At 38.1% G+C, this 15,945-nt stretch overlaps 1 protein-coding gene across 1 annotated transcript in view; it reads right to left on the reverse strand.

Annotated features, from left to right (window-relative positions):
• LOC103505661 (LON peptidase N-terminal domain and RING finger protein 3) overlaps nucleotides 1-15,945 on the reverse strand; it is an 85,814-nt gene that overhangs the window by 17,482 nt on the left and 52,387 nt on the right. The window contains 8 exon segments of the mRNA XM_026820954.1: nucleotides 410-524; nucleotides 726-790; nucleotides 1,222-1,269; nucleotides 1,618-1,802; nucleotides 1,884-1,945; nucleotides 2,156-2,269; nucleotides 2,614-2,739; nucleotides 5,373-5,491. Of these exon segments, the coding sequence (XP_026676755.1) occupies nucleotides 410-524; nucleotides 726-790; nucleotides 1,222-1,269; nucleotides 1,618-1,802; nucleotides 1,884-1,945; nucleotides 2,156-2,269; nucleotides 2,614-2,739; nucleotides 5,373-5,491 (834 nt within the window).

The following is a 15,945-nucleotide window of genomic DNA, read 5'->3' on the forward strand; positions in this document are numbered from 1 at the left end:
AAATTCGAAGTTAATAGATTAAAAACACAGATACCGACTATCTATTTGTCCGACTGATAGTAAATCAGTACGTGGCGATTGTCATGGACAAATGGACAATCAGTAAAAGAGCCAAAGCAAATATACATAGGTACCTCACTAATGGTGGGTTTCACCGACCTTTTCAGCCTCTAACGGGCTGGTAACTTAACAACCATGTTAAGCCTATACAAATCAAATGGAAATTAACTGGCTGTTAGCTTAACAGGCCCTCTAAGGACTGAAAATTGGTGAAATCCACCCTAACATTTGAGCACAGCTCCGAGGGCCAAGGACAACCGTTTGAGCCACTGTCATGAGGGGTGCTGGTGAATTGACTGCTGTGAGGATTGTCTATTGAGTGGGTGTGGTCTCATTGGCTGTGATTGGCGTACCGGGGGTGCCATGGTGAACTCTTGGGAGCGCTCACTTTGGTCGATGAGCTCGAACGTTTTGTTGATGGCTTTCAGACGTTTCTCTATGCACGTGGTTGCTAGGATACCGACCTGGGGACACACAAGGAAAGTGGGTTTAAATACTTTGAATGAGAAAATTATGCGGCCTGATAAACTGTGATAACGTGGTGAAATTTGGTATCTCTCAGGTTGACGAAAAGAGACAACACTTCCCAATTATGTAGGTTCTGGGAGCACCAAAGAGTGACCCATAGAAAATACTTACAATCAAGTTACGAGTGCAAATTTTACCTGGAAATCAAACTTGAAACCTGAGACTTTCAGCGTGACAAGTGCTTTATCACTAGATGAAGCCCCTGCGCTTTATAACTTGATCTATTGCTTTACGCATGAATAGTTAAATACTCAAGGTAAAATATCTTTCTCAGTTCTGTTTCATTCAGATCCTCACCTGCAGATGATGTCCCAGAGGTAGGATAGCAAGGAGCTACAGTACTCAGGTATTGACGCAGTACCTCTACCTTCTTCTTACCTATCTTATGAAGCATTCCCCGAGCATGCTACGGCACATGCAACGAGTCCGTGTTATTGCATCAGCTGTTAAGTTCAACAGTAAGTACCATAAAATACCCATGCCAACCAGACTGGTTGCCTCCAAAGAGTACAATGAACCTAATGAAGAAGATACGCTTGAATTTATGTGGGTGATGATATCTACGAATCTTTTCATAGTAGCAGTTTCAAAAGTCAGCATTGCCATGATATTAGCACAACTTTGAGGTGCAACCTGAAGAACATGATAACAGTGCATACTTGGGACTGAGGGCGGTGATCTCTGTGGGCAGAAGTAGTGAAGGGGTTAAGTTTGGAATTAAATTCCGTGGATAATCAAAAGGAGAGGGACTCATGAGGAAGAGAAGCTCACTCACTCAGTCCGATGGCGTATGAGGGATATAGTACTAACAGTAAGTACCATAAAATACCCATGCCAACCAGACTGGTTGCCTCCAAAGAACCTAATGAAGAAGATAAGCTTGAATTTAAGTGGGTGATGATATCTGCGAATCTTTTCATAGCAGCTGTTTCCAAAGTCAGCATTGCCATGATATTAGCACAACTTTGAGGTGCAACCTGAACATGATAACAGTGCATACTTGGGACTAACCGCTTATGGCTGACTTACCGTTGAGCTTATGGTTAGGGATAGGAACATCGTTGATGAATTCTACTTGAGCGGTGTCGTAACCATCCCGCTCGTTCCGGGATTGGACCCGAAACCGTTGTAGGCCAACCGTGGACAATATGGAGCATCCGTCCGCTTTGAGGATCCAGTCTTTGATTTCTAGGATGGTGCCGAACTCGGCGAATCTGAGGAGCGGAAAAAGACAAGAGGTTAAATCGATTTAAACCAAAGGTTAAAGTCTCACCTTAACAGGTGAAAGGGTTGACAGACGTTTAGGTCTCATGGAGTCTGATAGGACGTAGTATTGTCTAATGGCCGAGCCCATAATCTGATTAGTAGATTTTTAAATTATGGGTAGAATTTAGCAGTTTAAAATACAGATTGTGGTCATCGCGGTCATTAGTAGTTTAAAGGTTTGTTCTTCGCTTTCTCCTAACTCCTCAAAATAATAATAATAATAATAAATAAATAAATAAATAAATAAATAATAACACAAATAAACTGCATTTACATTTACATTTACATAATATGTACTTACATGTTGAAACTGGTCTTCTTCGGTGGTATGCGTTTCCAAATGTTCGTAGTACGGGTGGTAGTAGTGTTGAACTATCGAACTTTTCCTATGAGTCGCCAGCAGCTTTTGAAGCGTCTGAAAGTGGAACAGGAAAAGTGTCAAAAGAAGTTGTTGGTGGTAGGTTTTGCCAAAAGAGAGCCTTGGGGTTTCAAGTCTTGGTTTTCAGTGGAATAACCAACCTTCCACTTAAAAATCTTTGTCGGAAAGCAGTATACAGGTAGCGTTGATATCTACTGTAAAACACTCACAAAAGAGCCCAAATTATGCCTCCGAAAACACAAGTGGTCACGTACAACGTACATACAATTTCTAATTTTCTACCCACAGGTTCATGTTTCTCTCGCCATAAAGAACATTCCTTGACAAGGAACTAGAACATTTCCTAACAAATGAAAAATTAATTTCAATGAAACACTTACCTTGGCAACATCTAATTTGACTGCGCCGACAGCATACTTGTCCAGGGCGACACAGAGGGCAAAGGACAGGAGAGCCTCTTCATATTGGCCTAGACCTGCTTGGGCCACAGCTTTCCGATAATGACCCTGGGGGGGGGGGAAACCAAGAAATAAAATTGTACAAAGAACACTAAATATCTGCTCAAGGAGTGTCTTAACGGCCCTCAGTGTATTGGCTAAATAGTTGGTTTCATCTTCTTGAGATACATCTAAAATTCTAAATACATATTATGATGTTTTTAATGGCTTTATTTGATGTGGCAGGATTCTCCAAAAGAAGCTCTTTCACCCAACCACAATGTGGAACAATAGGCATCTCTGGGGACGTTTGATAAGACGTTTCCGTAACTTGCTGCATTACATGGGGGTATTATGGATTCAGAAATATGTGCATGTGCTTACAAGATGGTCATGATTTGTTGTGTCACGCTGGTTTATTATAACATTTCTGGTCATACAACATAATTTAGACGAATTTTACATCCCTATAAAATTCTTCTTCAGCAACAAATATGATAGTATCAAACCAAGAATAAATCACAAGAGCAATAAAAACTTATTCAATAAAAATATTTGTTTTCATATTATGCACTTTTATGTTCAATGACATCATTGGTCATTTATTAAATCCTGATATGAATAAAAAACAAGACAGTACCAGAAAAAAGGACTGATTCATAATACGATTTGCTTTGCTCTGCAAAATTATTTTACACTTTTCCCAACTAAGGAAAACGGCAGTGTTTCATTTTCCACGAATAGTACTCGGTGTTGTATCTATAGAATTTTCCCACGCTCTTAGACAACATAGAGGTGAAACATATTTCCGATGAATAATTACCGTAGGCGATGTACGTAAATATTCATTTAATCGCAAAAAATAGCTAACTTTTCATTTAAATAAAAAAAATAGGTATTAACTAGGCCGGGCCGAGCCGAACGAAGTTAAATAAATCTGGCAACAGTGGAAGAAAATAAAATATAAAAATCAAAACAAACAGCAGCCATTTTGAATCCGTGCAAATTGCAAATCAAATCCGATAATCCGAGGGCTGAACCAGGAAAAAAGTAAAAAGAAGTACCTACCTAGTAAATTAGTTATTCTGACACTAATACAAAATACAATGGATTAAAGTTTTTTTTCCGAGTAAGTAATGCTGGTCATAATTCGTTTGTTTCATTTGGGGATGTAGAATTTGCTCCACTATTGATTTCTATATTGGACCACTGATACATGAGTTGTTGAAGGTCATCACATAGTACAGCTTAAAATACACAACTCATAACCATTACCATCTGTCTAGAATTCTAGACCCCGAAAAGAATTTTTGTTTTGACCAAAACTAAAGTCCCCTCTAGATTTTGGAGCCTAGACTGGGCGTCCCCTGTGGTTAATAACTGCTTACACACTGGAGGTCAGATTCTGTTCTTGGTGGGGTCAAGACGAATTTTACATCCCTATAAAATTCTTGTTCAGCAACAAATATGATAGTATCAAACCAAGAATAAATCACGAAAGCAATAAAAATTTATTGAATAAAAAATATTTTTGTTTTCATATTATGCACTTTTATGTTCAATGACATCATTGGTCATTTATTAAATCCTGATATGAATAAAAAACAAGACAGTACCACCAGCTCTACACATAAAAGTTTAATCAAGCTCTATTCAAGAATTTTATTTATTAGGTATGTAGGCAGTAGGATTGGCTCTTGGAGAAGGGGGGAGTAGGAGAACGTACAAATAACATACCGTACCGCATTATATAACACTTGGGTAAGAACAAACACCACTACAGTACCGTAATGCCTGGATTATTACATAACCAATAATTCCAAGTACTTTCAAGGGGCGGCGGGGGGAAGTAGGAGAATTTATTGCGCTCCAGATTTGCAGCAGGGCATATTATTGATATTTTTTCAGTGCGAGGCGTGCTTAAAAACAAGCATTCTACAGTTTTTAATAGTAAAGAAGAAGAAAAATTGGATTTGTATTTTTATTTGAGCTCTTAAAATGATATCTGACCCGAAGGATCAAAACTTGAAGATAACAGATAGTGGAGATGCCCAGTTAGCAGGGCATATTATTAATATTTTTTCAGTGCGAGGCATGCTTAAAAACAAGCATTCTACAGTTTTTCAATTAAATAATAGTAAAGAAAAAGAAAAATGGGATTTGTATTTTTATTGTATTTGAGCTCTTAAAATGATATCTCACCCGAAGGATCAAAACTTGAAGAGATAGTGGAGATGCCAAGTTCACCGTTGGTGTCAATAACCCATCTCCATTGCCCCTAACCTAATATTTGGTCGTCTTAAATATTATCCGACCCGAAGGACCAATATTCAAAAGAGCTTACCTTTCCCCAGTGAGGTTGCAGAGTGACTGCCCTAGAGTTGGAGAATTTATTGCGCTCCAGATTTGCAGCAGGGCATATTATTAATATTTTTTCAGTACGAGGCGTGCTTAAAAACAAGCATTCTACAGTTTTTAATAGTAAAGAAGAAGAAAAATGGGATTTGTATTTTTATTTGAGCTCTTAAAATGATATCTGACCCGAAGGATCAAAACTTGAAGATAACAGATAGTGGAGATGCCCAGTTCGCCGTTGGTGTCAATAACCCATCTCCATTGCCCCTAACCTATATTATTACATATTACTATTGGTCGTCTTAAATATTATCCGACCCGAAGGACCAATATTCAAAAGAGCTTACCTTTCCCCAGTGAGGTTGCAGAGTGACTGCCCTATCGGCATCTTCGAGGGCGGCTTGACATCTGTTCAGTCTGTATAAGGCGTGGGATCTGTTGCTGAGAGTCAGGTGGTTGTCAGGATCTGAAACATGATACAAAACGGCGAAACATTAGATCATTGAAAATTACCAGCTCAAGAGAATGTTAGAGCCCCTTGAAAAGTGAAGACTGGAAAACTTGTCTTGCCCGGAATTTGCACTTGAGCACTCACTCAGAATATTTTTTCTGCACTAGTTGTCCGCAAAACGATACACACAGTAATCGTGTGAAATCATACTTGGCACTTATTTGCATTAATAAGATACATATATTTTATTATTTCCATCATTATTCCAATGGATTATAAACACCATCCCACAATCAATCACACGAAAATAAAGCTAATCTGATATGTTGGACTTGATAGATAAATAGGTATTTATGAGCCCTGAAGGCACGGTGTACATAATAAGTACTAAAACAGCTAGTATCAGCTAGATGTTATTACATAGCCACATGTGGTATGGTTCAAATATGGAAACTATCCTCGAATTCAAATCAGTTCAAGATCACGTGATGTGATTGGGCAGAAGGAACATGACCCAATGAACTTTAGAACATAAACTTGGATACTTTATCGCCATTTGGTTTTCTGCCATTATAGTAAGGACTATTGGCTATTGGTTTCACCATAAATTAGTATTAAACATAAACTTGGATACTTTATCGCCATTTGGTTTTCTGCCATTATAGTACGGACTATTGGCTATTGGTTTCACCATAAATTAGTATTATCTTGTAGAATTTGTGGTATTTGTTTGTGATTAATGGCGTAGCTTTGGTTCTATGGAGGTGTTTCACTCGATATTTGTTCACTTGATAGGTGCTATACAATATAGTAATACTATATGTGCCGTCTTGTTGAACTTGAGCCAAGAATGGGAATTCTCAACAAGGGTGTTCACCCCAAATATGTGACATTGTTATAATTGTTACGTAATGTGATGTAAGAGCAAAAGTCAACATCTCCAGCCGCCAAAAGGTGAAAAATTGGTCCGGCAATTAATTGGATTATAACCAAATAACCCTTTTTTTAGTATCTTTAATATCGATTCTAAATGCCAACACTGGACCTCTAGTAACATGGCTATTCTTTAGGATCGGTTACCACGTTATTATTAAAATAATTATCATCATTAATACCTTACTGTGCGTATGAAAAATTGAAAACCTCTCGGAGATTGAAGGAATAAAATAATGCCGCATTGGTCAGGCAGGTTCGGCATGTGTGTTGAATACTTTGATAATTTACAACAGTTCTTCGCCAATTGGCTCTGAAAGAGCTAAATTGTACGAATTACAAAGTAGACTACTACATAATAAATTACACCATTCATTAGCGACAGGGGGGGGGATATGCTGCATGTTCAGCAAATTATTTTGCTATGCACGGATGCTACTACGCGAGCATCTAGGAAAATTACATCATAATTCAAGGCCCCTCATGGCCCTGATAAACTTCTAAGAACCAACCAGATGATACCGCGACACTAATGGTCATCATACAATGGGACCCTCCTTCCCCCCTCAGTGAGGCATCTACCATGGCTATATTTTTCTACACGTGTAAGTAATTTAAACTCATTATTTAAGATTCTGCCTTCCCGTTGAGGAAAAACTTCTAGAATTATTAATCACCGTAGGAAATGGTCGATTACGAATTCACACGAATCCGAAGGACTTGGTTTTCCTCAACAAAGTGACGTGTTCGAACGGTTCATATCTATGAGTACATACTTTGGTTTTAGTTCAAAGGTTCAGATGTCTATTATTACTATGATCTCATTTACAAGATTGTTTTATACTTTTCTCACAGGAAATTGAGGAAACACATCTTGCTTGAGAGACAATGTAAAATGTAAATCAAGATCAAGAAAGGAACTACAGTGGTGTCCTGTGACTCGTCATTTGAAGTCCTCCAGACAAAAGTTCCCACCGTGACGGAAAGCCACAGGTACTCAAAGCTTCCAAACACAGACATCCGCTCTACCAAAAATCAAATTTGACACCTTACTTCCCGTCCACTAACTGTTGCGGTCAATACCATGGGAGACTACCAAGTATGGATGACTGTAATGGGGCAGTAAATAACAATGGTGATCCTGAGGTGACCACAAAGCTAAATGAAGCGGAACAAGGTAATGTGACCACAAGACAAGATGATCGGAGATTTTGTCTCCGAAATTGTAACAAGATACACGTAGGGAAGAGTGTAGTCAAGTGAACTAATTGATATTATCATACTCGTAGACAAAATAATTATACTCGGACTTGGAAGAAGAATAATTAGGTTCAGACTTGGAATAGATACACTCCCTACTTTACCAAGTGTTGAAACAAGATGAGAAGTCATGTCAAACATAGAGGTTTAGATTAATCTGATGGCGTTCATGTTAACATAGATGACATTAATGGTAATGGTGAGCACTCTGTCAAGAAACACCAACTTGGAATTTGTCCATTTTATTGCCTACTTCACATTGACAACCATCAATATTGACACAAACAATAACGAGATGAATGTTCATCTTGGATGAATTTAAGATCGCCAAGCAGTATGGTATGAATTAATACCGTTTTTTATGCAAAACACCTAGGTACCTATGTGTGTTTAGCAGATCTTTCTTCTAATAGTTGATGGATTTTGCTATGCAAAACACCTAGGTACCTATGTGTGTTTAGCAGATCTTTCTTCTAATAGTTGATGGATTTTGCTTAAAAACATGAAAAAAGAATGCAATCATTGTCGCTGAACTTTGTTTATTTTTTTGCTGACGTGCTTCAAGTAGTTATTTTTCCTTTAGATGAAAAAAGAATGCAATCATTGTCGCTGAACTTTGTTTATTTTTTTGCTGACGTGCTTCAAGTAGTTATTTTTCCTTTAGTAAAATCAAATGTTCAAAAGGTCATTTGTACTGTATGTACATTACATATTGACTTTTGAAAATGAATCATTTCCATTATTCACACGAACTCTTTCTCATCTTCTAAATTCGAATTCTTTGTGGCCATGTTTCTTGTCCAAGTTGCATTCACGTTCCAAGAAGACGGAAAAAGAAAGGTGTGCGAAAAAAATGCTACTATTCCAGCGAGTGCAAAAATGTATTTTTAAATCGCCATATGGGCATCCAAGGCTATTTCGCCAATCTTTTCACATCGTATAAATATAACGATTACGTCATTCCCCAGTCCAATCGCCGAGTTATGTAACTCCGAGATAATCTCGCAGGCATCCTTGAACTGTTCAGACGATATTGTATCGCTTGGGCCATTTTTTGGAATCAGATCGTCCGATGATTTTGAGAAAAACCCCAACAGTTTAGACCTGTGACATAACAACTCATCTCCTGTTTGAAGTGTTGAGCTGTCAAAGAATCATAATAAGGATAATAACATTATGAAACATGTCTCTTGTATCATATCACAAGTTAGCATCAGTATTAGAAATAGGAATTAGTCATGATCCATGTCTCCACATCATTAATGACTGTAATATCTATTTCTATTAATTACTCTCCATTGTTTTCTAGTGACGTCGGGGTCATTAGGTAAGTGTTGGTTACATAACGAGATTTTCAAAGCGAAAGTCCACCAACTCAGAATTATGTAATCGACTGTAAGGTCCAACACTTCATGCAAAACACCTACCTATGTGTGTTTAGCAGATCTTTCTTCTAATAGTTGATGGATTTTGCATAAAAACGTATGGCAAGTATTAGCGAGTTTGGAATCACCACAAGATCAACTTTTTTCCTCAACTGGTTACGCAAGATACTCCAAGAGGCTTTTTTTCTTCTAGAAAATGTTTTTTTTTTTAGTCCTTGAAAATTTAGACAAACTACACATTGAAATGAATATTTTCACTAAGAAAGGACACCAGTAGAATGTGCCTATTTATCTTCGATATCGTATTTCAACATCATAAAATATGCGCAAACTAAATCGAGATTCATCGCAATGATATAGCCACATGTCAAAATGACACTCGTGAATTTTAATAGGTGACGAATCACATGTCATTATCGCATCCTGCAATCTCCAATTTAAATGTCACAAGATCAACTTTTTTCCTCAACTGGTTACGCAAGATACTCCAAGAGGCTTTTTGTCTTCTAGAAAATGTTTTTTTTTTTTTTTAGTCCTTGAAAATTTAGACAAACTACACATTGAAATGAATATTTTCACTAAGAAAGGACATCAGTAGAATGTGCCTATTTATCTTCGATATCGTATTTCAACACCATAAAATGTGCGCAAACTAAATCGAGATTCATCGCAATGATAGCCACATGTCAAAATGACACTCGTGAATTTTAATAGGTGACGAATCACATGTCATTATCGCATCCTGCAATCTCCAATTTAAATGGAATTCACAGGCAGTAGAATTTGTTCGTTTCCTAGAAACTAGAAACCGTTTAGTTTGGAGAACACGAGACTATGAGGTCACGTGTTGATTTGGATCTCGGCTGGAAGTTCAGCTATTGACCTCATGGTTGATGATCAATTGATCATCGCTCAGTCTACATATATTATCGTGGCATAAAAAAGACCCCGCCAAGTCGTTCCTCCCAAAATAAATCAAGTGCCACAAAAAATAAACAAAACTCCATCCCACCCCAATAAGTTCAGCTATTGACCTCATGGTTGATGATCATCGCTCAGTCTACATATCTATTTATGATCTACAAACATAGAGTTAATTATGCAATCAGTAAGGCCCAAATTGAAGCTAGCGGCGATAGCACGTTAAATGCACCAGTTTCCAAGGAACCCCGGCCCCACTCAGACGGACTTTTCCTGGCCCCACTCAGGCGGGCTTTTCCCGGCCCCACTCAGACGGACTTTTCCTGGCTCCACTCAGGCGGACTTTTCCTGGCCCCACTCAGGCGGGCTTTTCCCGGCCTCACTCAGGCTGGACGAGTTATGAGGAGAAGGGTAGTTTATCGTCGAATGTAGGGTTAAAACCCCTATCACATAATTATACGTAGTACCTCAGCAATTTTACAGTGACGTTAAAAACCCCTCAAAAGAAGTAATCCCGTAATAGAAAACCCCTATCACATAATTATACGTAGTACCTCAGCAATTTTACAGTGACGTTAAAAACCCCTCAAAAGAAGTAATCCCGTAATAGCCCAGTCAGTATAGGCGCTAAAAAAGTGCATCGATTTCAGAACGCACTGTGAAGGCTTTGTTTGGTGCATTTGTTGATATTGAAGTTATCTACATCGAAATCTTGGGTTCAGAATATATCACGCATCGGAGTTTATTGACTTCGAAAGATTTCTGGAATTAGAGTCACGTTTGTAAAGATTCCTAAACACTGATTCAGAACTATAGTCAAATTGTTAACGACTATGGTTTTATATGCAACAGAAGATGTTGCTTGGAGATTGCCGGAGATACCCATAATAAATATGCTCGTAATGGTGTAGTGGGTGTACAGGTTAGGTATCTAGACACATGGGGTCACCCACTCAAGGTTAAATTAGACATGGACCATGAAGCAGGTAGCGTCACCAGTCACCATTTAGGGAAATATTGTGACGCAGAAATTTTAGTTGCGCAAGGATGACCAAGATGTAATTATGACTATCGGATTACTATCAAAGAGTGTCCGTAGTTAGCTTGGTTGGTGGCGCGTCTGCCTTGTAAGCGCTAGGCCGCGGGTTCGATTCCCGCCTGGGGCGGATTTTATCCGGATGGTATAATGTTCGTTCTCGGAACAACTGGCTTTCCTCCTATCCTGTCTTCCTTCTCTCTTCGATTTTGGGACGATAAGACCCTAGCAGTTACAGGTCCCTCTGTCAAACCTCTCTTTCCTCCTATCCTGTCTTCCTTCTCTCTTCGATTTTGGGACGATAAGACCCTAGCAGTTACAGGTCCCTCTGTCAAACCTCTTTAAAAAAAAGAGTGTCCGTGTTAGTACAGAGTATAATCGTCTAAAGATACGAGTAATTCAATAAATAGAGCAACAAATTGGCCATTCAGTTTGGGATAATGCGATTGGTAACTGAGTGATGGATTTACCTTTGAAAAATATCTAAGTCTTAGCTCTTTTTAAAAAAAACCTGTATATGTACCAATGTTTTCAATTTTGTTGGATAAGTTAATAAGTAAGAAATGAGTTTTTAAGGGAATAAGTAGGTATGATTTTCCTTGTCTGATTTTTCATTGGCTCTGACGATTCTGTTTAATGATTGGTCTGTACCAACAGTAGGAAAAAAGTACAATGCAACTATGTACATCATGCTGATAAAAAACACATTACATATTTATCTATTGATTGTACAAGCAATAGATGATTGAACAAGTACTATAGACTATTATAATTAGAGTAATTAATTTATTAGGTAGGGTACTTATTAAAAACCCATTACGGATTGTTTTTCTTCTCTTATTGGGGTCATTAATTCAGTAGGTACGAATAATAACCATACTTTCCTTTACATTTCGTTGATCCTTTGCTTAATGCTTCATTAGTGACTACTGTTGATAACCTTAAAATAGGAGTAAGGTCAGTAAAGTACCTAAAATGGTCTTGTACTAGTTTTAAAATTATGTAAAATCTTTTACTGGTGCAGTACGAAGTAGGTACGAATAATAACCATAGTTTCCTTTACATTTCGTTGATCCTTTGCTTATTGCTTCATTAGTGACTACTGTTGATAATCTTAAAATAGGAGTAAGGTCAGTAAAGTACCTAAAATGGTCTTGTACTAGTTTTAAAATTATGTAAAATCTTTTACTGGTGCAGTATTACTTACAATTTACCAGCACAAATATTGTTTCTTTTTGAACAACCCAAAATTTAGAGAGAAATGGCAATTTTTCCAGCAATCCTGAATACATATGTAGTTTGGAATTTGACCATACATATGTAGATACTTTCTGTAAACAACTTGATGTCATCACCCCGAATTTGAATGAGAACAAGAAAGAGACTCAGGATCTCCGAAAGTTTAGTAAAAAGAAGATGCGTTCGTAAACCGAACTGAAACTTTGGAACCGGTCCAAAGCTCGTGGAGTTTTCAGTCACGTGATACGCGAATGATAGCAACTTAGTTATGGTTTGGTCTTAATCCTCTGAAGCTCGAAATAATTTCTTTGTATTCTTCGAGGATGTTGTACGAACTTGTACGTATTAATAAATTCATTTGGTTTCCTATTTGTTCTTCTAATTTACGTTCGTACGGGTTCCCTCTGATTCAAAGGATTCCCTCTGAGTCTTCACTTTTAGCTAATTCCCTTTAGAGATAAGCTATTCATATTGTACTAAAGTCAAATGTTTGGGTTGTGGTTGTTACGAATATTTGGATCCTTTGGTCTTATTTTAATGTTTTCTTAGAATGGCATTGTATGGGGAAAATGAAAGCAATACCTACTTGTGGTATCCATAAGATGAATTATCTGGATATCTGATATTGATAAAGCCAACACCACCACGGGCCACTTATCTGCTTCTAATGTAGATGAAAGCATACGACTCAGTTTGGCAGAGCAGTAATTATGTTGTGAATTATGGTTTTTACTATTCTTGTAGTTGATGATAATTATTGTGCTTTTCGTTTCGAAATAATTGGTTTCGAAATCGATAAAAGAAAGAAAAATTCAAGGACAAGATACCGCAAAAGGGTGTGAAATCTCAGGCATCTAACCCTTGCCTATTAAAGGCAGCAATAAAATTATATAATCCGTCTGATAAGGCCCAAGTGTTTGCACTTATTGAATGTTTTTTTTTTTTATCAGGTCAGTAAAGGACTAGCCGACCCGCATTTATTTGAAGCATTTCATCAGTGGGAAAAATCGACACGCGTTTTTCAACTCACGTGACCCGGTGATATTAGTTCTCATTAATCCAATTTGAATTTCTCAACGTCATAGATGACTTATCTTTTAAAAAGCTCAAGAAGTCAAGAACTTGGGGGATAGGGCTCTTGCTCCTTGAATTGCTTGATGTAAACCAAATGATCCAAAAGGGGCATGACAATTTTACAGACCTTCTTGTCACGAAACTCCTACACCAGAGTACGAGGGTTCTTGAGGTAGTATCCATAGTAATCATAGTTCCTCGTCCATTGAAAAGCAATGTAACCAGCCTAACCTAGGTGAAGGAGAATCCCATACTCAGATTACTGAGCAAACTTGTCATATTTATCAATATTTTCTAAATTCCCCATGGAAAATTCAGCCCACTCCCCCCGCCGCCCCTTGAAAGTACTTGGAATTATTGGTTATGTAATAATCCAGGCATTACGGTACTGTAGTGGTGTTTGTTCTTACCGTGTTATATAATGCGGTACGGTATGTTATTTGTACATTAGTAAGGTCATTGTGATAAGCTGCAATGAATATTTACGTACATCGCCTACGGTAATTATTCATCGGAAATATGTTACACCTCTATGTTGTCTAAGAGCGTGGGAAAATTCTAAAGATACAACACCGAGTACTATTCGTGGAAAATGAAACACCGCCGTTTTCCTAAGTCTAGGCCAACGTCCTCGCCATAGAGACGATGTGAAAGCTGTCAGCTAGTGCAGCATATATTTGAAATGTTACGCTTTCAAAACTCTCTACATCAAACTGTGAATTTCAAATGCAATTGCAGGCGTTCTCAATTAAGTCAGCGTCTTCACATTACAATGAATGCAGTTCGCCACTTTACATCAAACTGTGAATTTCAAATGCAATTGCAGGCGTTCTCAATTAAGTCAGCGTCTTCACATTACAATGAATGCAGTTCGCCACTTTCACTGCTAAAATAGCAACGTGCCTTGTCCTATCTACTTCGCTAGTAGAATTTGCAAATGGGTTTTCTGACACTTTGATGCTATTCTTTATTCACTTTCAACAGTCGCATTGCTTTGTTTGCGGTTTTCTACGTTCAGATGGATTGTTTTCTATTTTTGATGTCTAGGTATAGTTTCTATTTTTGATATATACCTACCTATAATTATGCAGTTTGCACTCTACTCTCTGTTTATTGTCGCCATTTATATTTTCACTTTTTGTTGCCACCTTAATAGTAAGCCGTTTTGTGTCTGCTAGGTAGAGCACCATTATAGGTTGTAACTAGAGACCGAACCGAAGTTCAATATTGATCATTATTCTGTCATTATCATTAAGTACAGGGTCCAAACTATTACAGACCTTACTAACAAATGAGACGCAAGTTGTGGAAAAGGTTATCTTCTTCTACCGCAGCAACAATGTTCACAACATAACTGAAAGACGTTTTCCTCATTTGCGGCCCTCATTCATCATTTTGTTTTCCTTTGGCACCACCTCTGTGTACGCTGTCATGTTCTCTGTTCTACGCCACCTCGGATAGATGGAGATGAATAATTTATGACTAAACTTAACTAATAACCTCTTGGTACTTGTATTGATCATTCAGATATACGTTTCTTCTTGGCAGTGTTGCGTGGTGTGCGCGAGGCAGTACTCGAATGGCGTGACCAACAAGTACAATGAACTAGAGAACAAAACTACGTTTCTTCTTGGCAGTGTTGCGTGGTGTGCGCGAGGCAGTACTCGAATGGCGTGACCAACAAGTACAATGAACTAGAGAACAAAACGAATGTATGCGCTTGGTAATGATTTTCGACATAAATATTAATATCCAGAGAGATATAATCACCGTCTATGACAGTTTTTAAGATAGAAGGACGAAGGTTGAACAGGGCCTCTCGAAAATCAATATTGTCATTGACTTCTATGTCTTGGAATTGCAGTTGCAATGAACTTGGAGTAAGTGCAGGTATCTCGGTAACTATGTACATCAAATAGTGACAAGCAAGAAATCACGTGAGTATCTGATGACCATGTGTAATTATAATTAAGTTCTAATGAACTTCAGTAAATAGTATTAGTACTTGTACTCCGTGTGGGGTTTCTGGTCCCCCATCGGACGCCTCCCCGGGTGGCGGATAGGGGAACGCCTCCCAGATATGGGTGGTACTGGTGAAATGAAATAGCCAGGGCGGACCAAAACCAGTGTAGCGTCTGCCTCAGAATGAGCGGCTACAAACAGCGTCTGACCCAGAATGGGCGGCTGATCAGTACACTGGGAGGCTAACAACCCCACCAGTCAAACCCCCGTTACCTCTAAGGTTTACCCTTAGAGATAACTCAAACCTTCAATAATTTTTATTTCTTTTCATGATGCAAACACAACCGCTTGGATTTCATACCTCAGGTGGTAACCAATCCACTCCCTATTTAGGGACAAGTAGACCTACGGAGTCTGAGGAGTCTACACCATCATGTCGAAATAAAAAGAAACCTAAAACTTTCCTCGCTACTATTAACATTAACTCCCTTTTACAAGTGGGGAAACTGAAACAAACCTTAGATGTACTAAGAGAAAAGAACGTAATGATAACCGCTGTTCAGGAAACAAGATTTACAGACGAATGTAGTTTTGAGTCCGAAGGATTTAGAGTTTTAAAGGGAAAACCTGGGAGAAGAGTAACCAAAAACATTCCACAT

The sequence above is a fragment of the Diaphorina citri genome, unplaced genomic scaffold, assembly GCF_000475195.1.
Source record: "Diaphorina citri unplaced genomic scaffold, Diaci psyllid genome assembly version 1.1 scaffold188, whole genome shotgun sequence".
Classification (NCBI taxonomy): Eukaryota; Metazoa; Arthropoda; class Insecta; order Hemiptera; family Psyllidae; genus Diaphorina; species Diaphorina citri.